The sequence below is a fragment of the Sceloporus occidentalis genome, unplaced genomic scaffold, assembly GCF_023333645.1.
Source record: "Sceloporus occidentalis isolate IW3139 unplaced genomic scaffold, rSceOcc1.0.p SCAF_4, whole genome shotgun sequence".
In the NCBI taxonomy this organism is placed as follows: Eukaryota; Metazoa; Chordata; class Lepidosauria; order Squamata; family Phrynosomatidae; genus Sceloporus; species Sceloporus occidentalis.
This window is the reverse complement of record NW_028316984.1, coordinates 74,250,539-74,275,096: the sequence shown is the minus strand read 5'-3', so window position 1 is coordinate 74,275,096 and position 24,558 is coordinate 74,250,539. Positions and strand designations below refer to the sequence as shown.

Here is a 24,558-nt window from a genome sequence, read left to right as displayed (position 1 = left end):
TAGCCAACAATGATAACTACAGATGTGAAAGGGAAGGAAAATGAGGTGTTGCGCTTAAACTGTTACTTAGAAAACAAAACAAAACAAAACAAAAAATAAGAGTGATGATGCACCTCAAGTCAAAAGTTAATTGCTGTTGTGGCTAAATAATGGAAATCTTAAGTCAGGTTTTCCTCTCGTTTAAGTAATCATGAAGACTACATGCAAACCAACAAAATACCCTAGCTCTTGTTCCAATAGCCACCTTATGTTTTCTGTTAGAAGCTAAACTGGAGTATGGGGAATACATAGAAAATAAATCAGGATTAAAATGAAAGCTGTCAGAAGGCTTGTTCTTACTAGGCATACAGTGTGGGGCCAAATGTATGATTGGATTTTCCATTGCTGCTTGACAGTAAGATTCAGGAACAATTCAGGCACAAGATGATTTGTTTTTAGCAAGGAAAGTGGAATTAGAATGCCTTTACTTTCCAGATATCATAGCAAGACTGGAATATAAACTTTCACATCACCACCTCACCCCATTCATCAAAAGTATCCCACACCCACTACACTTTTCTTGTTTTCCTCACTAAATCAAAAGAATCCAGACTATCCAAATAAAAATATGTTCCCTGATAATTTTTACTAACTCTCCTATTTTCTCATCACTGTCCCTAGGTTTGCTGAAAAATTAGGTCCTGCATATGGATCAATTTGTGCCTTTGCAAGGCTAATTACATATGGACGTAGGGTGAAGAAACTTTGGCCTTCCAGATGTTTTGACATTCAACTCTCTGAAGCCCTAGCCAGCATGGATGGTGCTAAAAGACCAATATATGTAGTCTAAGGGTCAAAACAGATGGCTGTAAAGGGGTGGTTCTATGCTGCTCCTTTGTGTGCCAAATTGGGGCCTGATCCAATGTTTTTTTGCCCCAAAAAGAAACAGCAAAATGCCACTCCTTTTTGGAGCAGAAAAAGGGCACCCTTGTCACCTCTGCAATGGCTTTTCGGTGATGTGGTGCATGTAAATGCTATGCCACTGAAACACATGTGCAGCCAGCCATGTGGCTTCCCAGCAGCCTGAAGGGGCAGCAGAGCATATGGCATCTAAATGCTGCGCTCACATGCTGCCCCCAACCTGGCCCTTACTGTCAGTTTATTTGTCCCTATAAAGCATGGGGCCCATTCACACTACATTATAAACCACTCTGCAAACTGGTTTAAAAGGGGGATATTCATACTTGCACCAGGTTTTCCTAACCCAATTTTTTTAGGGGGGCACAAATCCCCCTTAACCTGGTGCTTTTGAAATCAAGGCATTTTCTGTGTCTTTTGAAGAGCACCAGGTTTTTTTAGAGGAGCCGCCAATGGGAACATGCTTCTGATTCCATTCAGGGCACCCAGAAGGGAGGGGTAATGGGCAAAGGGTAGGCAGAGCAGCAGAACATACCCAGCCCATCTCACAGGTCTTGGCTTGGTGGCAAGCCACTGTTGTTTTTCTCCTCTTGGTGCTCACGGTTGATAGGTGAAGATACTGACTCTTTAAATCCAGAGGATTTAAATTTACCACATTGTAAAGTGGTCCCTTTAACCCATCATGCAGCCGTTTACCTCTTCTGCTAATGAATGGGGGGGGGGGACATGGTGTGGCTTGTTCTTGTTTTTTTTAAGTCTGACAGTATATGCACACTGTTGCATTTGCGTGGATTCAAGGGGGAGTCTGTGGGGGGGGGGTTCTAGGCAAGGGTTGTTCAGAAGGACTTGCCATCACCATCCTCTGAGGCTGAGACAGGCTAGGGAGAAGGAGCAGTCTTTTGGCTGGGCTCTTCTCTGCAGTCGGACCGCTGGAAGCCACAGACAGACACTGGAGGGAGGGAGCAGGTGGTCTCCTGGTAAAAATTCCCCTGCAGCCACCTCATTCCCCCCTGCTTTTTCTCCTGACCAGCTCCATGGAGGAAGGCTCCTGCGATTCTCAGCCACAACCTCCTGGGGGTTGGCAGGGGAAGTAAATAGAGGGTGGTGTTTGGCCCCTTTCCTTCCAATTCTTCATCCCTCTACCCCTTTCCTGGAAAGCTCCCCTCACCATTGCCAGTACTTCAGGATCTCCCCATATCCTGACGAAGAGTCACATTACCTACTATGACAGTGCAAATAGAATGATGCAGATGTGCATCATTTGATTGACAGCTTTAAAAAAACGAGAACAATTGAACACGTTCGATATGGTGGCTCCATTTTAAATCAATACAAATGGTAATGTGAACATAAACAAGGTTAAATTGTCGTGGAGAGATTTGATCATGGCAAATATCTAAGCATGATTTATCATGTGGAGCTTCCTGGTTACTTTGGCGGGATACAGATGGGCAGGGGAAGACGTCTTGGAGGTGTATTCTGCTGAATACGGAGCCTCCAAACCGCCCACCCCGGGGGCGTGGCTCAGGTGATGGGGCTTCCACATGGGGGGCAGTGAAGATGCCTCACCTGGGGCCATTTCTGACCCGCAGTTTCCAAACCGCCGCCTCGGAGGACTCTGCAAAGAGAGAGGCAGCTTCTGCACGGGCGGCCAAAAACGGGGCTTTTTTTTTCCTTTTGCCGGCTGGCGGATGAGCAGCTGCGCAGCTGCGGCGCTCAGCAGCGGCGGCAGAAAGCTTATGTGCACATTTAAAGCGCCCAAGCCCCTTTAAAACTTTTTCCCTCGCCCTGCCCAAGAACAATAGTGGTCTCCTGCCAGCTGGTGATCAGCTGGTGTTGGCATCCTTGCCCGCTTGCACGTTGCCAATGTCACCAGCATCATGGATGCCTCCTCTCCTTTGGTCCCCGTGCTCTTGCTGAATCTGCAATGCACAGCCACAGCTGTCGCCACTGCCACCGCTGTCCCCCTGCCATCCCCCATCACCTCCCTTGTACATATGTAAATATTTAAAGTTTTAGGGGTTTTTTATTGTTAGGTGAAAATGGCACAGGAATGTGTGTAGGGGTTCACTTTAAATTCCAAACTTTCCCCAATTCTAGCAGCGCATGCGTACATGTTGCTCTAGGGTTAGGGTTAGGGTTAGGGTTACGAGTCTTAAAATGCGCTGCAGCTGTGCTGCAGCTTCCACACCTGCATGGCAGCTGACGCTGCAATTAAAGCCTGACTGCAAACTACGCATGTTCCAGGACCCCGACTCATTATGTGACGCAGCAGACACGGAGCTTTTAAATGGGCAACTTAAATTAGCAGCGTAGCAATTCTGGCGTACCGGTGCAGCAGCTTACAGACGGAGCTGCGCAGCTGCACATCATACAGAAAAGAAGCGGGGAAAAGCAGCACCTTTTTAATGCCGCTTCTTCCCGCTTGGGGCGTGGGGGCAGTGTGTTCATGGCGGCATTCAGGTAAGGGCCGTCTGAAGGCTCTACCTTCATGATGTCATGAACACACCCCTTTTTGCCCGTCTGTATCCCGCCTTTGAAATCTTTTGCACCAGCAGTAGGCACTCAAGCATAAATTGTGCTGCCATGAAAATTCTTTTTGTGACTGGAGGATCTCCATGTTCGAGATTTTCAGCAAGGGCATAACAAATTATCATGCAAAAGTGGTCTCTGATGGGATATTGCAAACCCATACAATTTTAAGATGAGCAGGCAGTAAATAAATGTCTATTAAATGAGTTTATTGTGACAGTTGAAGATCATGACAAGTGCATTAAAAGTAAGTGAAAGTATACAAAACATGGGAAAGGGGGGTAGAAAACTAAATAAATTACTGTTCACATTGTGAGTGGAAATGTATGAGGACCAAAGGAAGTGTATGGTCCACAACCCTACATTCCCTTCAGCTTTAGCAACATCATGGTATGGCTGCATTCATCCAAAAATAGTAGAGAAAGTGGGCAGTCTCAAAAGGTATGGGTATTTCCTCTTTAGCTCCCTTATAATTTCAACTCTGGGACAAATTACTACTATTTCTTCTATGAAAATGAAAACATGACAAACAGGTTCAACCCTAAAGCAGCAGCATGGTTTTGGGAAACAGATGTGTGATTACCATGTGGCCTTGTCTGAACCCTTATTAGGTCTACTGCACTCTAGTCCAGTGGAGGTCATTGTCTTCTTACCAAATCAATTAAGATTCAACTATTTTATAATGGGAGCAAAGGGGGATTTTGTCTAGCTGTTTTATAATGGGAGGGAAGAGGGATTTTGTCCTATATTTTAGGCAGCAAAATGTCTTAGGTAAGCCTAATCAAAACCAGTTTTCAAAAAACATATTGATCATGCATTGGTTTTGTATAGAATGGCTCTAAGACAGAGTCAGCACTCTACTTAAAATGTACCCACTTTCACATTGAAGTGGTAGGAACAGGATTCCTACTGTTAGCAACAAACTATGGTTTTTTTACTTTGGTTTGTATATTCTCATTTTTACTGCAGGTTATCCTCTGCAGTGACACAATCGCTTCTGTAAACATAAACAGACATTATGAATCCTTGAAAATGAAGCAACTGGAACAGGGATACAGATAGAGACAGTCGTAAAATTTAGGAAGCAGTGAGAAAAAGTGTATGCTCATGGATATGGAACTAAAAACAATGAGCCAATACAGGCCCTAAAGAAAGCAACGTAGTTTCCCAGCACAGAAAACATAATACCATGTGGAATATCTATACTTAAAATCCTTCATTTAAAAAAGTTTCTTCAGTGTTTTCCTGTCAGAATCTAGTCATTGGTTTTGCTTCTTGATTTAAACTTCAGTACATTAAAAAAAGAAAAGAAAAGAGTAACAAAACAACAAAAACTATATATTATTCACACAGGCAAGCTTACTATGTTAAAGAAAACAAAATGTCTGTACTACAAAAAGCAGTTTTGGGCTCAGGAGCCTCCTTGTTTTATGCATTTTGCCGCTTGGGTTGCCACTTAAAATTCATTTTCAGGTATCATATTGGTGCAGGAGAGTTCAAGGAGTTGATGATGAAGCATTCCATTGATACTTGCTATTTTTGCTAAATGTCAAGGTTTGACATTTGATGCTATTATCTGCTATCAGTTAATCACTCATTCATCCTAAGATTTTTGTTTTTCCGGTTCTGATATTGAACTGAGCTGTATTGGTAATCAACTAAACAGCAACAGATCTGGTGTTTAGTTCTTGGGGACATACATCAATATTTCAATTAGTCCCCTTGTTCTCTTCTGTGCAGTCTCCACATTTCCAGTGCTATTTGATGTAATATCTGATTGATTCCCTTGGGAAGAAGAGAATGACTAAGCTTGTCTCAGTGGGGCTGCCTTTGCGCTCAGATGAAGTATTCTTTTCGGCTCTCATCCATGGCATCTTGAAGGGTAGGGTCATTTTTCAAAGCAGCATCTGCGCTTTCAGCAAACTCAGTTCCCTTTGCTTCATTGGTGTGGTAGGTGCCCTTGTGCCGGTACATGTATCTCAGCATCACCACCAAGAGGCAAATCAAGACAAAAGCCACTGCTGCAATAACACCTATGGGGAGGAAGAAACATTTGCATTTTTATTCCTTTTCATTACCATTTCTAATAGCCTGTGTTGTTGTTGTTGTTTTGCTTTACATAGACGGGTGGCATTCCATTAGGTCTTTCAAAGTGAAAGAGTTAAGAAAAACACTTTGACATTGTGATAATGAAGCCTAGGCCCAGGGAAATAACAAACACAAATCAACAACAAGGAAATATTCCTCTATTTAAAATTCTGGTCAACTTGTAAGCACTCAAATTACTAACTGTTGCACAGATCCAGATTTTCATAGTGCTAACCACTTCAGGAACCCTTGGCTTTCCAAAGATGACAGGACCCTAAACACCTCTGGATTAGGGAAGAAAAAACTCTTCATAGACTCATAGAGTTGGAAGAAGACCATCCATTCCAACTCCCTGTCACGCAGGAAATCACTGATTGTGAGCTCCTGTGACAGATAGCTATCCAGCATCTGCTTAAAAATCTCCACATTCTGAGGCAGCATATTCCACTGTAGAACAGCTCATACAGTCAGAAAGTTCTTCCTAATACTTAGGTGGAATCTCTTTTCCTGTAGTTTGAATCCATTGCTCCATGTCCTAGTCTCTGGAGCAGAAGCAGACAAGCTTGCTCTGTCCTCAATATGACATCTCTTCAAATATTTAAATATGAGTATTATGTGGCCCCTTAACATTATCTTCTCCAGGCTAAACATAGACAGCTTCCTAAGCCGCTCCTCATAGGGCATAGACATTTTACAATTTTAGTCACCCTCCTCTGGAATATTCATAAATATTCAAATGCCAGATGAAAAGGGGATTTCTGAAAACCCTGACAAAGAGAATCCTGAAGGGATGAGAATCTTTGTAGTTCAGCACTTATTTTGCTCAAAAAATTAACATTGTTAAAAATTGTTAAAATTAATTATTGCTTCTTTCAAGAAGAAACTTAGTAAATTACATCTCTAATTGTTCAACATTCAATATTCAACATCCATACCTCAGCCCTCTTGCCAAGTAACTTAAGAGTATGGTCACCCCTTCCTCTCATATGCTCTCAGACTTTACTCAAAATATATTATGGCATTGGAGGCAAAGGACAAAATAACTGTAAGCTCTTCCCCAGGTCACCCAAGCTATGAGTTTAATGTTATTTTAATACTGGAAATGTGACAGCATCCCTTGTAATACATGCATAAATACATGTATAAACTAGCTGATTGGCCACAACAAAGCAATATGGCATACAAAGCTTGGCCAATGCTCCTTGCCCTTGTTGCCATAATTGTCTACTATTACCAGGGACAAAATGTAGGACAAATTCTAGACCAAACTGTAGGACAACTGCAGGACAAAGCTCAGCCCAAAATATAGGACATTTAAGGTCCTCCATTTTTCTTAAATGTCCTACATTTTGGGCTGAGTTTTGTCCTGTAGTTGTCCTACAGTTTGGTCTAGAATTTGTTCCACATTTTGTCCCTGGTAATAGTGGACAATTATGGCAACCCTCTGCCTCATTCTCCCTAATGAAATGTCTGGTTGTGGATGCTGCTAAGCCACAGCGTTCTACTGTCTATTTGAATACAAACCCAGCATTTTGGTTTGAGTCTCTGCTTCCTGTGTAGTTCTGGATCTGATGTGCACCAGTGAAGACACTGCAGCCTGGCTTGGTATAAGACTGTAGTATAAGTGCATGACTGCTTGGCACTACATGAGGGGTGACATATATTTGGTCCTCCAGAAGTTTTGACTTATGACTATGTCCCACTCTGTCCAGCCTTCATAACCAGAGGTAAGGATTATAAAAATTTTGTCCATACAATCAGAAATGCCAAAGGTTTCCACTCTTGTTCTACACCAATTCCTTTCATTTGGATGTTGAAACAGACTCACAATTCCTTTGCACTGGCATTAAAAACCACTTTACTACTTGAATCCAAAGCATTAAGAAACCCTCAGAGCTTTTATGCTGCCTATTCCAGGAACTAAAGTTGCTGCTATGAACAAGAAAATTGCTCCTGTTAAGATGTTGTATCTACTGTAATAACGTGACCCCAATAGGGGATTCATCAATTTTTAAGGATCACAATGGACTCCCAAAACACAATAGGCTTTAATGCTCTTTAGATGTTGTACAGTATTAATAAGCCTAAGGGACTCAGCACAATTCAATTTTCATCCTGCGAACATTCAGGAAGCTGAGATTAAAGTTACAGGAGATGGAACCAAAGGGAAATACAGCAAAACTTTGCTAATTTGTACTAATGACATGGAATCCACCTGGTGAATTACTCAAATTAGGAGGTATAGCAGGGAAGTGAGTGAGCACAAGAGCAATGCTAAGACCCAAAGAATACATCGTAACATTTAAGGATTGTTCTTTTGGGAACTACAGTAATTCAAGTGAACTAGCATAACAGTGTTCTAATGGGACTTGAGATAAACTTCTGTTGCAAGTTTCTGTCATGCTTGGTTCTCATCAGTAGAAAATCCCATTGAAGGAATAAACGTTTTATCACCAGCTGACAATCAAAGCTGGCTTTGTGCATGCCCCTCTTGTCACCCACCATGCCTAAACTTGTAGGGAAAGGGCAAACTGAGCATAAAGGAGAGAAGCCTTATATACTGAGGCTTTAGATTATCATTTGTTATCACACAAGACCAAAAATGTGCTGTGTAATACCAGATGCAGATTTTAGCTCAAAAATGAAGAAATGTGTGTTTTGTGGGGAGAAATATGTACAATTTAAATGTACATTTATGTTCATTTTTAATTGGCAGAAAATGAGACAGAACAAACTTTAAGGATTGAACATATGCAAAACTGAAAAAGATTATAGACACAGTAATCTGTCACTCCCTACTTTCATCTCCTACTTCCCACTCACTCCTGTTTCTAATCCCTTACCCTTCCTGTTAAAGCCTTACCAGCTATCATGAGCAGTGGCAAGTAGGGATAAGTGTGCTCTTCCCCCCACCTTTCTCCATTGTCTTGGCTATACTGCTCATGGATCATGAAATACATCATGTTAACATGGTAGGGGATATAATAGACCTACTTCTATGCACTATCCCCCTCACTGGCCAACAGGGATGTAAAATAATAGTTTTGAACTTTCTTGTCTTTAATAAGAAAGGGTGTCTCAACCCATTGAAAACATATACATTAGCCTCTATAAGATTTTTCACATTTTGGGAATTTGCAATGATTTTATTTTGCTAAGGATTCTTGTTTTCTTTTTCCTTTTTTGGCAGAAACACATTGTTTATTGTGTAAAACAGGCCATCATATTTTGTGCCAAATTATTTTGGGACAAAATTAATATGGTGTTTTTAGTGCATGAATTTTTTGCAGAAACCCAAAAATATTTTTATGTGCAAAATGTATCGTGATTTTGTGCAGTGGGATATCAACTTCCCATCATTTTTATTTTTTTAAATACAAAAACAGAGTACTGTACATACGTGTGTATGAGTTTAGAAATCTTAAGCCTGTTACAGACTGCCAAAATAAAGCTGCTTCGGGTCTCTTTGGAGGTATGCTGTTTAAATGATGCATGCACCCTAAGAATCCAGAAGCTGCACCAAAGCTGCACTCCAGTGCTTAGGAATGGAGTGTGGCTTTGGCACGACCTCCAGACTCTTAAAAATAAAAAATAATAATGAAAGAAACCAGAATCAACTTATCTTCCAACCAATCAATGTAAGTACTGTACTTTACCTTCTATTTAAAAAGGAACCATCCCCTGGTGACAGGAGAGAGTGTAATCTGTCCTGGAAGCATACCCCCCCCCCCTTCCATCCAGTCTTTAAAGTGAGCACAAACTGTTATACTTGCTGGAACTTTGTAGGTTCTTTGTTTAATCCTTTATATCCTTTGTTGTATGCCTCTAAGTTTTACCCTTGACTTATCCACAGGTCATATCAAAATCCGTAATTTTGGCCCCCAAACTTGTCTTCAATCTATATGTGAAGTTGGCATATAGTCAAGTATTTACAGTAAGGGAAGATTTACATCCCTACTTGCCAGTGAGACTTTAAAGGAAAGAACACGTCTTTTTGAGTATTTAGGGAGATGACAGAGTGTTTGGGGATGCAGGATAGCTGGCAAGAACGATGGTAGGTCTACTTTCTGAACACAAGGTTGGATTAGAAAAGAACTTGTCCTCTTGACCTCAATTTTTCTTGGAAGCAATCCAAAACATCTCTGCATATGTATGAGGAGTAGGGGTTGAGTAGGGTTCTATAACATGGGTTGGAACTTTTAACATTAGGAAACTTGTAATAACAGGAAACTATATGTTGCCATTTTATAGAGGCACATTACAGATATGGAGTATACATTTTCTTCTGCTGTTCAGTTGGTACTGCAAACTGCCTAGGAAAACTCTCATTTCATGTGATGACTCCTCAGATTGGGCCTGAGTGGCTTATCAGTTTTTCCTGGACTATCAACTCTCCTTGTTCTCATTTTCAGATATGAAAGAGGAGAGCAGAGATAACTCTGTTTGGTAATACCACACTATTATTATTATTATTATTATTATTATTATTATTATTATTCTGCAAAATGCTGACCAGACAGAGAGTACTTTTTCCCCATTATCAAGGATGCTCTTTTGTTTCTTCAAAAAGTTTATACAAAATATGGTTTTCCTTCTAGGGATAACATATTCTTACCTCCAATGACTGCAATATCAGCTCCTGTTGGAGAACTTCCAATATTTGCGGCTAGAAACAGAATATACAAAATCTAATTAGACAGGAGATCTTAGGTAATAAATCATCAGAGCCATTGCACTGAATGGAGAAGGGATTTTTTTAACGCTTTCCTTCCTCTTCTTCCCATGTAGTTAAGCATATGAAGAATCTGAACTGCAAAGAGTGGTCATAACACTATTAATTCAAACAATGAGTTCTGACAGCATGATGCTGTACACACAGGAAAATCACTGGCACACTTCAGTTAGTAGCCCTGTGACACAAGGAAATGTCCTGGGAACATTACAAACATTTTCCAGCAATATCTTTACATGAACATATTCAAAATCAAGAAAATTCTTTTCTTCCTTTTTTCTCACAAGGAGGAAATCCATTAAATAAACTTGCATTGTTTAATCTGAATGGCAGAAGACACCCTTGAAATACTAAAATAGTGGAATCTCTGAAATGGCAGAAGTTAACCAAACCAAAAGCTGAGGGAAGGGACAAGGAAAGTCCTGTACTTGTTACAATCAGATTCATGGAGTTATAGAGCCTAAATATGTGTGTGTGTGTGTGTGTGTGTGTGTGAGAGAGAGAGAGAGAGAGAGAGAGAGAGAGAGAGAGAGAGACAGACAGACAGACAGACAGACAGACAGACAGACATAGACAGAAACACAGAGGGCTTTACTGCACAAGCCCCACTTTCTTAGCAATTGCGTTGGGGGGAGGAAAAGGAAACAGAGCCCCAATATCTCACATTTTCAGAATTGCACAACGGGAGTTGCTACTGCCATTGCACTCTCTTCATGAGTCCACTTTAACCATGCCCCCTGCGTCATTTCAGTATTTTAAAAAATTTTTTGCTTAAACTCACAAAATTCCGGAGCCATGCTGCAGCAGTCCATTAAAATCTTGGAAAAAGAAAGAAAGAAAAGAAATAGGAAAAAGAAACGAAATCAGTCTTCTTGGGAATAGTGAAGCGGAAGGGGGACAGAGGAGAGGACACTGGCACTACCTGACTGGCAATCTCGCAACTCCCTGGCAGTGAGATTTCACACCTGGACACTTGTGGTATTGACAGTGCATTGAAGGGTTTCCCCCATCAATGAAAAGGCACACCCTAATCATAGTTTGGGGATGCAGCAGCTATGGGTCAGAGGTGTGATTCTGTAAGTATTACCAAAGTTGAGTTTTTCCTCAATATAATTGCTATTGAAAAGCTGCTTGTAGTAATCCTCAGAGACATAGGCTGCTGCCACACTGTAGAATTCATGCAGTGTGACACCACTTTAACTGACATGGCCCCATCCTACAGAATCCTGGAATTTGTAGCTTGTTGTGGTACCAGAGAGCTCTGACAGAGAAGGCTAAATATCTCACAAAAGTACAAATCCCAGAATTCCATAGCATTGAGCCATGACAGTTAAAGACAGAAACTGAACAACAACCAGATCCAGCTCCACTCCCTAAGGTCTAAGAGAAAAGGCCAAAGCTTAATCTTCTCTGTAAAACTTATAAATTAACTTAATAATACATGTGCGTAGTCAAACACATGGTGTATGGTGGAGAGAGAGGGAAGAAAAAATGGATCCAGTTTGGAGTCATGAAGGAAGAGTATGGATGTAGAAAAAACTGAACCAATAGGAAATCACAATCTATATTTGTTTTGGCTAAACTCCCAGACAATTACGTGTAATCCAGAAATGAGTGACTATAGGCCTGCATCTGAGGAAGTAAACCAATAAATCTATGCAAGCTTATGCTACAATGTCTTTTGCTCAGTGAGGGGCTGCAGAGACACGGGATGGGACACCGCCCCTGTCTGTCCCAGATTTAGACCACAGCAACCACATGCCGCAGCCTCCAGAAGGAGCAGGGGTGCCAAAGGTGCGCTGGCATGCCATGATGACGCCTCTTCACGCTTCACTGTTTGGGCACTGTGCCCAGCGTACATCATCATGGCATACATTGTGTGTACGAGCACGCACCAAAATGGCACCTGGGTGTCATGGTAAGGGCTTCGAGCATGCAGACACTCAGCCCTCACCACGCTTATAGGCTGGCACAAAGTGCCTGTTTGTATAGCCCCATAGTCTCAAAGGTGCTACAAGAACCCTTTGCATACTGATATTCCAGACTAATGTGGCTATGGCTGCTGGAACGCTGCAGATTTAATGCAGTTTGACACTGCTCTAACTGTCATAACTCCATCCTATGAAATCCTGGGATTTGTAGTTTGTTTACACCTGAGCCCTCTGGCAGAGAAAGCTAAATATGTCACAAAACTACAAATCCCAGAATTCCATAGCATTGGGCCATGGCAGTTAAAGTGGTGTCAAACTGCATTAATTATGCCATATAAATGCAGTCAACTGAATTCTACAGGCAAGCAAAATTTGCTAACTCTCAGGCAGAATGGAAGGCATGTTCAAATTATGGGGGGTGGGGATGGGAATGCCCCTGATGACTATATCTATCACACAATGCTGAGTCTGGTGACCAAGGGCCAGTACATACCGGTGCAAAGTGGTGTGGAGGTGGCGATATAAGGGCTCGGTGTGGCTCAGTGTTCACATTCGCCGAGCCCTACTATCAGTGCTGTTACATCATAAGGCTGTGGCCCCGTCCACATGGGGTGCAGCCTCGTGACGTAAGGGCGCCAAAACATCCAAACGACTCTAGCCAGAAGCACCGTCATAAGGGCTGCATTGCAGCCTTTATGACAGCACAAAAAAGGAGCTGTGTGTCGGAGATCCCTTTTGAGCCTGATCATTGCTGCAGCCGTGCGTTTGCTACGGCAATGATCCAGAGACGATCTTCAGTGTCTTCTTGTCTGTACCACCATTGTGTGTCCCAGAATTTGGCATTCTGAAGAAAGAGACTTTCATGTGCTCAGCTGTATATGTGTAGGGCTCCTCTACCCAATACGAAGACCTTGAATGGCCAGGGTTTACAACTGGATAGAGGACTTGTATACATACAAATGGGAAGTTATTTTTTTAAATGTCATCTGTTAACCAACTCATTCCAACACTCTCCCTCATTGTTACTTTTTATAGTTAACACAGAAACATCCTCTCAAATTGAAAGATTGTAACAGCTTGTGTGCCTTGATAAATATTCATTCCTTTTGTTTTTTAAACAAATCTATATTAAAATGCATAGGGACAACATGGTGTAGTGGTTTTAGTGTTGGACTATGATTCTGGAGACCAGGGTTTGATTCTCACCTCAGCCATGAAACCCACTGGGTGCCCTTGGGCAAGTCACATGCTCTCAGCCTCAGGGAAGGCAATGGTAAACTTACTCCGACTAAATCTTGCGAAGAAAATTCCATGATAGATTTGACTTAAGTTCACCATAGGTGAGAGACAACTCAAAGGCACACAATAACAAAAAACAAACAAACAAACAAAAAAACCAATCTTAAAATTGAGAGGCATGTTGTGTTACTCTGGAATATCAGTGTGCAAAGGGATCTTGTAGCACCTTGAGACTAACTGTGTGAATAAAGTTGCAGCATAAGCTTTCTGCAAGACCAAGTCTATGAAATCTTATGCTACAACTTCTTTTGCACAATCTTAATAATTAAGTAAATGATGCAAAATATGAACAAACATTCCTGATGCCTCATGAAACATACAGAGGTCTCATGAAAATATTTTAGCCCCACAAAAACAATGTGTGAACATTACTCGTTATACAAAAACCAAATGATAATGTTAGTATTTGTTGGGTTGTTTGTAAAAGGGACACTATGGCACTGTACAGACAGGCCCTACGGAGTGCCGTCGTTCTGTGTGAGGGGTGGCGCTTCCAGACGTGACTCGCCCCTCTCACGTGATGAAGGCATCAAAATGGTGGTGCCTTGTACATACGGGCACTGCCATTTTGACATGATGGCCATGTAGCGTCCGCACGTCCCGGCACCTTTGTGACACCGCAAGTGCGCCACTGGCGCCTTGTGGCATCACAAAGGCACCACAAGAAGAACCCACTTTTTGCAGTTTGTCCGCTGCGGCTCCCTTGCGGAGCAAACCAGGGCAGCAGGAGACCACCCTTTTTTGGGTGGTCTGTATCTTGCCTATGGTAACTAATAAGGTAAGTCTTGTTACCATCCAACATAATATGCGATACATAATGTTATTACTTGCAGTAAATTAGTCTCTATGACCTTTTTAATAGTGAAAATGCAGCTGCAGCATGAGTTTTCTTTGCTGCTGCTTTGCTTCATAAAGTTCCTCCTTCAGCACAAGAAGACTGGAATATGTGCCACAAAGCTACTAACTTCCCTTTCAAATCTCCAGTCATCCTTTAAGAAACACCATAGTAAAATGGACAGCATGTTCATTAGTACATGTTCCTTCTGTGTATTGGTGCCAAGTGGGGAAGAAGGGTGGCTTATTGTCTCCCTGCAACCAGTTGCATTTCCATACTGCATGTGGAGGAATAGAAGCACCTTCTCTCAAATCCAGAATAGTTGCTAAAAATATGGGGCATGTGGATAAATGCAATGTAGTGGATGTTATATATCCAGACAGGCCTCTAGCTCCAAAGCTGCACTGCTATGGAAAGGGCTCTACTCTTCTGTTTGCTGGTAAACTTTCAATCTACTTTGTCATTTATTTGTGTGTGTTTTTTAATTTAATATGGTGTGTCTGCGTCATACGCGGGCTCACTTCATGCGGTTTTTAGCATATTCTGAAAGCTGCGTGGGGAGGAAGGGGTGGCGCATCCCATAGGGATGAATGGGGCGCACACCTATGGTGTGTGTGTGCTGCTGCACCACTACACCGCCGCTGCACGAGCCCCGTTCATTTAAATGGAGGTCGAGCATAGGCAGTATTTGTTTTACCCAGGGGAGTCCAGAACGGATCCCCGCGTAAACAAAGGGTGCACTGTATTAGTGTGAGAGGCCCTGAATCACATCTTTGGGGAATCACATTACAAATGCAGCAAATAAATGTGCATGAATATCTATTTGGGAGTCAATATGGCCTAGTGGGTCCTTTTACATTACATAATTATATCACCATGATTCCAGTTAAACTGCCAGGGCTCCATCCTGTTGAATCCTGGGATTTGCAGTTTAGAGAGGGGCATTTAGAGTTCTCAGACAGAGAACGCCAGAGGCTCTGACCAAACTATCAATTCCATAAGGCTGAGTTAAAATGGAATTATGGGATTTTACTTCAATTGCATACAGAAGGAGGAGCAAAGATTTCTATCTGGTCTTCTGCCATAAGTAAGACAAAGCTTGTCAAGTGACACTTTTTTTCCCTTTTTCTTTTTTTTAACAGCGAGGTGAATTTGGCTTCTGGAACCTCAGTTACATTCTCTCTTGGATTATAATAAAGGCAGAATAGATTATTTTGCAATTTAAAACCACATGAAAAAACCAACCACAGCCTTTTAAGAGTCTTGATAAGAAACTGCTTTGTGAGAGTTATGAGAGGCTGAAAAAAGTAGGCATGAAATCTCCACCTTAATTATAGTCTTTCCTAGGAAAGAAAAAAACCCCCAGACTAATAAAAAAGCAAAATCATTTTTCAGGGGGGAAATTTCAGACATTTCCTTTTTTCTTTACTGTCATCTGATAGCATACTTAATGCATCAGTAAACTGAGAGACTCATATTCCCTTAGTCTGTCCCTTCTCATGCCTTCTCTTTTTCTATCTGTTGTAATGGGTGTCACCCAGAATCCATTTACCCTACAGAAATTGTATAAGAATAAGTGAGGCCTGTGCCAGAATTCATAGGTTAGAGTATTGCAGTCAAAGTCACAAACAGCCTATTAAGGCCTTGCAGTCCCCTCATACTTCTGCCTGTACTGGATGAAACCTAGCGGTTGATTTGATTTGAATTCTTCTTGCATAGCAATACAATGGGATGATGCCTGCACTGTGCTTCCAACCTTGCCTCTGGAGAGGTAACATACAGACTGAGGGAAAGCCCATGAAGAGTGTGAGAGAGGAAAAGATCATTAAAGGAAAGGCTTTATTCTAAGAAAGACATCTGCATTAGCAAAAGGATATCTCTGACATGAAGAGCACTTTCCATTCAGCCATACTTACTAGAACTTACAAATTACAAAATAGTCAATGCCATGCCAGCCAAAGTCACCAAAATTGACACATTTTCATTGACATGACAAAATTGGACATATCCCACCTAATCATGACTACTGATGGGATTTGGGGTCCTGGAGCTTTATGAGGGTGCTTAGGAGCCCTCAGTCCCAAAGCATCCCTTTTGTTCTTTGTTAGACTCAGTGCCTTGTGGTACTCTCAGGCTTTTTAGAACTTTGCCTGGGAAGCCTCTTGCAGCTTTGCACTTCAGTCCACTGGACATTCTCTTTGGGTGATTGACTCCAGTGACATTGGCCCAATAATTTCAATGTAATGCTATCACATCATTAACTTTTGGTTAACTTTTTGGTTAGCTGGAAAGAGAACCATCTTCACAGCTTTGTTGCCCAGATAATGGTAGAAGCCTATTATAACACAGGCCTGATCCAGACTGGCGCTTTGCGCCAGCCTGGACACATAGTAGGGTTGCCTGGGGGTGGAGCGACCGTATGCCCCGCAACCCTACTACATGGTGGCGGTGCAAGAATGGCGGTGCCCTGTGTACACGAGTGCTGCCATTGTGATGTAAATGCTGCATGGCATCCACATGGCACCGTGTGTCACTTACATCATGAGTGTGCCATCGGCACACTTGCGACATCACTGTGACGTCACACAAAGAAACCAGAAATTCTGGGTTCTTTTTGCTCTGAAGTGGTGGCACATTGTTTGGGGGCTGCACCATCCTTGAGGAGCAAAAATGGGTGCCAGCAGACTGCTGTTTCTTGGTGGTCTGTCCCACACCATAGTCTAGCTTCCTGCTCTGATTTTCATTTCTTTAGTCTTCAGGATGTGTATACAGTCAATATATATAGGCTGTATGGAGATCATCTTGTGGCAGACATATGTACCTGTCCACTGCCTTTCCTTGTGTATAGACATGTCAGTTCTCAGAAGTGAGATCCAGCTTCTCCACTACTCATGTTATAAAATTTGGCAATAGTACTGTATACCTTTTTGCAATGACCTGTCAATATAGACCACACAAGAGGAGAAGAGGATTAGTGGTAAAAATAGGACTAGGGCCTGAAGTTTGCATTTCTGGTTTAGAAAAGTTAAATTATCCAACAAACTGCTTACACACTTGCCATCTGTCCTTTTTACGTTGTGTAACCTATATACTGTAGATTTAATTCTCAACCTAGAGACCAGGTTATGTTAGATAGGCTTTCAAAAAGCTATTACAGTATAATATAATATCACATTGTATATTGTATATTGTAAGGGATGCGGTGGTTTAGTGGTTAAAATGCCAGCTTTGATGATCAGAAGATCAGAAGGTTGACAGTTTGAGGCCCAAGTGCTTCATGATGGGGTGAGCTCCTATCACTATTCCCAGCTTCTCCCAACCTAGCAGTTTGAAAGTATGCAAATGCAAGTAGATAAATGGGTAGCAATGTGGTGGGAAGGTAACAGAGTTCAGCACAGTCATGCTGGCCACACGACCACCAGAGCAGTCCTCAGACAATGCTGGCTCTTTGTCTTAGAAATGGAGATGAGCACCACCTCCTACAGTCGGTTATGGCTAGACATTCATGTCAAGGGAGTACCTTTACCTTTACTTTTGTATTATATTTCTTTGTTGTTGTTACATGCCTTCAAATTGACTCTGATTCATGCCAACCCTATTGTAGGGTTTTCTTATCAAGATTTATTCAGAGGAGGTTTACCATTAACATTCTGTAAGTCTGAGAAAGTGTGATTTACCCAAGGTCATCCACTGGGTTTCTATGGTTGAGGGCTCAACCCTTAGTCTCCTGGAATCCTAGCCCAACCCTCAAATCATTATGACTCTCTTATATTTGATTAATGATATTATATTAATAATTTACATTTCTGCTCTGTCCTTCCTCCAAAAGCTATGTTTCTCACCAATTCCCCTGCATTTCCCTCAGAACAGCTCTGTGAAGTAGGTCACCCAGTGAGTTTCACAGCTCAGAGAGGAGTGGAACCTGAGTCTTTTAAGTCCGAGCCGACCACCTGAACCACTACACCTTGCATTGACTCATTTGGATGTTTTAAGGGTACAAATAAAAAATAGAATTTGCAAAAATGATAAACATGGGTCTCGTGCTCTTACATTTAAGGGGGAGTTATGAGAGGCTGTGGGTTTTCATAAAGTGAAGAAACAGTGGAAAAAATAAATTCACCGTGGCATAATGTGTGAAATGACCTTGAAATCTTACATCAAAGGAGAAAACCTACAACATTCTCCACCCCCAGGTATATTGGGAGCATTCTGTTCAAAATACACATGCCTCTGTAGAGTTAAATCTTTATCCATTATCTATTTAAATACTTGCTGCTAACTCTGGTGCCCCACTGGAGTTGGCATCTACTCTTCTGAAGGGGTCATCAGAGCAAATTCATCAATCTGACACTCTTTCTGCTGAAAAAACCCATCTCCTCTTTCCTGAGATGGGGAAACTCATCAGCCCTGCTCTCTGAAAATTAAGGAACAGTTCCTCATCTGTCAATCTGGACAGGAGACAGAATAATTTGGCCTCCATTTATATGCTAAATTATTACAAGGATAATAATGGTGAGTAGGTGGGGGGAAAATAACAACCACACTGATCATTTTGGTGACTGTAAATGGCTTGTCTTCAAAAGGTGAGGTTAAAGAAAAATGCAAATAAACACACCAATTGCTTTGAAATCAAAACACTTAAGGCCCAGTGTTCATCATGCTACAACTAATGGCCATTCAGAGCGAATGGGATTGGATCTCGAATTGCATTCAAATGCAAATATTTAATTGCATCGGTACCAAATAAAATTACAGACCTTCAGCATTTGCTGAATGTTTTTCCACAAAGTAACACAGTTAAACTGTAGAGTGTTTGATAAATTAATTTCATTATGTTAATAGACTCCATATAATCTGAGCAGCCCACCTTTGGCTTTAAAATACAGTGGAGCTGGCTCAGTTTATGCCTGAAGCCTGCAGTGCTATGACTGGCACATCCAAAAAATGAAAGAGAAGATTAATTAACCTAGAGATTTACAGTTTCCTTAATGCTTTCTACAAATGAAAGAAAGACAATATTCCCTATGAGCCACAACACTCTTACCCACATGGTACCATTGCTTATTGATCAAGGCGGGATGATACACTTTGGTATACAGCTCCCAGAGCATAGATGCTCTTTTGTTTCAATGTTCTAAAGGCACTCTGAACAAAGATCAAATATTGTGGCAAGGAAAACAACAGCAGTTCGTTGTTCACATTTTTTCTAAAAGACAAACCAAATGAAATCCAGTGACAGTGCATCATTTTGCTTATTCTTATGGTTCCTTGAAATTGATACTATACACCCAAACAACTAGGGGTTAGAGTACTTTCACATATTCTCCCTAACTTAAAATTCTTGACTAGGTTTACAGAAATCCAAGATTTATAATATGTTATACACATGTGTACAAAATTGCTTAATTTGAATGACACCCTGTCATGGTATTACTTGGGATTTTGGAAACTCTGCAAACAATGGCATTATTTTTTAGCAGAAGGTGACAGAAAGGTTTTTTTTAAAGGAACAACGGCATGGCATGAACTATAGCTGAAGGGGCAAGGGATATAGATTACAGGCAATGTAAAAAGAGAGAGATTCCCTTCAAAGCACACAACATTCTTGAACTATACAGAATGCTGTCAAAGGTTCTTTTCTTATGTGAGCTTCTAGTATGTAATAAGGGGCATTTTCATGAAATTTCAAAATGCTTTTTCAAACAAAAGAAGTAGCTTACTACTCTTGGAATTATGTATTGTGCGCGCGCACACACGCGCGCACACACAAAGAGTACAACTACTTTTGTTTGCAAAGAACATTTTCAAATTGCATGAAAATGTCCCATTATTATATGCATTATTATGAATCTCAAGGAACTAGGCAAATAAGCAAAATGAGTCTGTCTGTCTGTCTATGGCATTCCTCCCAATCAGTTTCTCCTGGTCCTCTTACCATTTCAACCTTATGGTCTTCTTTTTGACCCCTAGCTTTCTCTCTTGGCCTGTATCTTTTACAGTATAATCCTATAAAATGCAGAAGTAAACCCTTTTGCTTTCAGTGGGATTTTCTTCCAAGTAAGTATGTACAGCCTTAATGCTATTACATCAGCTACCTCTGATATCACAGTGGTGCTTTTCACACAAAGCCATCATTGTCTGTCAACCTGGTACTGGATTGGCTGCTCTGGTGTCACAGAAAACCTGGCACCTTTATCAGATTCCAGTTACCCATCCTTATGTTTCAGTAATCCAGTCTGGAGGTTACCACATATATTGGCCCAATATATCAGTCTAACCCTTTCACCAACTATTTTGACCATCAGCCATTTTGCTATCTGTTATGAATCAGATTTTCCCAGGATGTGAGAGGAAGCTGCCATTTTGCACATTATTACTGACATGATAAATGGTGGCATTAAAGCTGGCTTACAATTAAATAGTGCAAATGCAATTAAAATTTAAAACAAATAAAAGCATCAAAAATTAAAACACAATATAAAACCACACCAACCAAAAGTAAAACTACAGTTTCCTGAGAACGAGTCATAGAGAATCATAGAATCCTAGAGTTGGAAGAGACCACTAGGGCCATCCAGTACAACCCCCTTCCATGCAGGAACTCTCAATCAAAGCATCCCCGACAGATGGCCATCAGCCTCTATTTAAAGATTTCCAAGGAGGGAGACTCCACCATTATCCAAGGGAGGGTGTCAAACAGCTCTTACTGTCAGAAGTTCCTCCTAATGTTGAGGTGGAATCTCCTTTCCTGTAGCTTGCATCCATTGTTCCGGGTCCTAGTCTCTGGAGCAGCAGAAAACAAGCTTGCTCCTTCCTCAATATGACATCCCTTCAAATATTTAAACAAGGCTATCATATCACCTCTTAACCTTCTCTTCTCCAGGCTAAACATTCCCAGCTCCCTAAGTTGTTCCTCATACGGCATGGTTTCTGGACCCTTCACCATTTGCTCACGCTCCAGTTACTGTGCGTCACATAAACACACTTAGGTCTGCATAAAAGATCCCTCAAGTTCCCATGGATTATTTATTGGAGAAATTCACACGGTGCTGAGCCCTCATAACATGTACACATAAAGAGTTGGTGCACACCCACATGCAGACAGACATACACACAAACACATATACACATACGGGTTGCTCTGTGGAAACATTTGTGCTCTCTATATCACTTGCTTTTATGTCCTGATGGAACAGCTATTTAACTGCTCATGGGGAAGTGCTCCACATATTTCTAGACTGACTGCTCAGTGCCACAAGAGTACTTAGAAATGTTGTTGAAAACTTCCTCTCAGTCTTGGGGGATGATTCATGCTTTGGAAACAAGACTCTACAATCCTGTGGAGAATTTTATATCCCCTGTGAAATGCAGCACCACACAGGAAGTGTTTTATCTTTCTACAAGCTCCCTGTCTTTTGAAGATAGGACTAAAAAAAAAAAAAAAAAATCAACAACACTCTTATCTGAGAAGAAAATAGCAAGGCATCATCTCTACTCCAGATCACAGGAGAGAAATGGATGTTGCTCTCCTAACCTCCACAAGCCCAAAGGATCTAGACATGATGAATATTGCTCAAGTTGGAACTTTGCTATATTAGTAAAGTTGAAGGCCTCTGTGCAGCCTTCAAGAAAACATAATAGAGGGAAGAACAGTGCATGTCAGTGCCCCACAGGAAAGAAATGGGCTGCCAACCCTGTAAAAAGAATCCGGAGAAGGTCTTCCCTTCTGCTTCTAGGAACTACCAACAGCAGGTGGCAGCATAGAGCAACAAACTTTGGGATCGGGGGTGGAAGACACTTTGCTTGCCACAAAGTTCAAACAGACAAATCTGCTCTGGCTGGTTCTTCCTGGACTTTCATGCTCCCCATCCACTCTGGTGGAGTGGGATGGGTTTTTAGGATGCATGCCACCAGGCAATTGCAATCAACAGCTTTCAGTAGCTTGACACTTTCCCCACGGGGAAATGGTAGAGTGTAAGAAAGTAAAGGTGGGCGAAGGTAGAACAAAATGTAACAAGGTACCTAAAGGCGTCCTCTTCCTGCTGATCCTTTCCCTATCAAAGACAGGCTTAGTTTGATTGAAGGGGGAGGGATTCTGGCTGCATCTACACTGCAAAGTTAATGCAGTTTGACACCGCTTTAACTGCCATGGCTCAATGGTATGAAATTCTAGGATCTGTAGTTTTGTGAGATATTTAGCCTTCCCTGTCAGAGACCTCTGGTGCCACAACAAAGTACAAATCCCAAGATCCCATAGGATGCATCCATGGCTGTTCAAGTGGAGCCAAACTGCACTAATTCTCCAGGACACATTCTCTAGAACTCATGTAAGATGTGGTGTTGGAGAAGAATGCTGAAGGTACCATGAACAGCCAAAAGGACAAAGAAAGGGTCCTTGAACAGATCAAGCCTGAAATTTCTCTGGAAGCCAGGATGATAAACTGCCATATCATGAGAAGATAATCACTCACAAGAAAAGACAATAATTCTTAGTAAAGTTGGGGGCAATAGGAAAAGAGGAAGAATATATACTAGATGGGTAGATTCAATCAGAGAAGCCACAGTCATGAATCTGCAAGATCACAGCAAGGCGGTTGAGGACAGAGTGATGTGGAGGTCTCTCATTCATAGGGTCACTTAAAGGCAGTTAACTTTCCCCCATCCCTACTGTCATTCCCTTCTCCTTTTGACCATCCATTAAGAACCTAAGCCCTTCCTCCATGCCATCTGCCTTGGTCCAGGCCTCGGAGGTAGAGAAGGACTGCTGGACCTGATCCCCTTCCCCACCACCTCTCCCTTCTCCTTTTGTGTCGTGTCTTTTTAGATTGTAAGCCTGTGGGCAGGGAACCGTCTAACTAAAAGGTTTTATGTACAGCACTGTGTAAATTTACAGCGCTTTATAAATAAAGGTTAATAATAATAATAATAATAATAATAATAATAATAATAATGATCAAATTGAGGCTGGCACTATTTGGCCACATTATGAGGAAGCATGAATCACTAGAAAAGACAATAATGCTCAGAAAGGTAGAAGGCAGAAGAAAGAGAGGTAGACCACATACCAGATGGATAGACTCAATTAAGGAGATCACAGTCCTGAATTTACGGAACCTATGCAAAGCTATGGAGGGCAGGGGTTTTGGGGGATGTCTCACAGAGTTGACATGAATTGGGTAGACTCAAGGACAGTTAACAACAACAACAACAAATTCTCTGGAGACTCAGAGGCTGTAGGGGCAGCCTGCAGTTGCCTCCAGCTGCTCTGGATAGGGGCCACAGCAACCGCATGCTGCGGCCCCGAACTGGACTTTCCAGGGCACAAAAAGGAGCTGCAAAAAGTGTCTTCTTTTTGTGTCCTGGAAAGGGTGCAATAGCCACAGCACCACAGCCTTAAGGAGCTCCTTTGGCACTGCATTGTGTGGATGCAGCACCAAAAGAGTGCTGTGATGGTGTATGGAGTGGTCTGTGGCATCATGCTGCCCTGGGGGCAGAGTTGGTGGATGCCATGCCCTAACTCCACCCCCAGGCTGGTCTTTACAGCTGGTGTGCACAGCCCCTCACTCTTCCATCCTGCAACCTTTCACTGGCAACGAAAGACTGTTGCACATTTTGGTCCTGGCCCACAATGTTCAGAAAGGAAAGGTCAGGCTATATACAAGATCTTTTTGACATTATCTTTCTTCACTGAGGCTGGGTAAAGAAGTGGATGGCCACTGAAAGACTCATTGGAGGAGGTAAAATATGAACAGTGATGTGGCTGAACAATGGAGGGAAGATCATGAAGACAGAGAACAGGGGATGAATTTTAGAATGATGAGAAGAGGATGGAATAGAAAAGAATTTTGTCACAGTAGAAATGCTTGACCAAAGTGCCTACTTTGTATCTACCAATACCCACTGAAGGATATAGTGCACCTTGCCTTGGGAATCTGCATATTTGTGAGACTTCTAGTGTGTATCTTTACAAATATGATTAACTGAAGTATATGCTGCTGAAAAATACACTAAAATACACTTTAGCCCATAGGTGAAAATGCAAACAAAATGCTTATAGTTGGGGAAATGTGCATGATTTTCAATACAGGAAGAGAAAAACAAAAGTAATCTGACTCAAAGGTCTGGAGAAGAATGCAGGGAAAAGCCGCAAACCAAGAGTGAAAGCCTTTCATATCTCTAGTGAGAAAAGAAGTAATTGTCTGTTTACCACTAAAAGGAAGGATGATGAGGACAGAACTGGATTT

The 24,558-nt window shown here is 41.7% G+C and overlaps 1 protein-coding gene across 1 annotated transcript in view; it reads right to left on the bottom strand.

The window, feature by feature from the left end:
• Positions 1 to 3,617: 3,617 nt before the first annotated feature.
• The window catches only part of GYPC (glycophorin C (Gerbich blood group)), a 45,216-nt gene continuing 24,275 nt past the window's right edge, over positions 3,618 to 24,558 (bottom strand). The window contains exons 2-3 of the mRNA XM_089520321.1: positions 10,133 to 10,183; positions 3,618 to 5,462 (exon numbers count right to left, since the gene is read on the bottom strand). Coding sequence (XP_089376447.1) covers positions 5,266 to 5,462; positions 10,133 to 10,183 — 248 coding nt within the window. The 3' untranslated portion in view covers positions 3,618 to 5,265. The remainder of the gene's footprint in view (positions 5,463 to 10,132; positions 10,184 to 24,558) is intronic.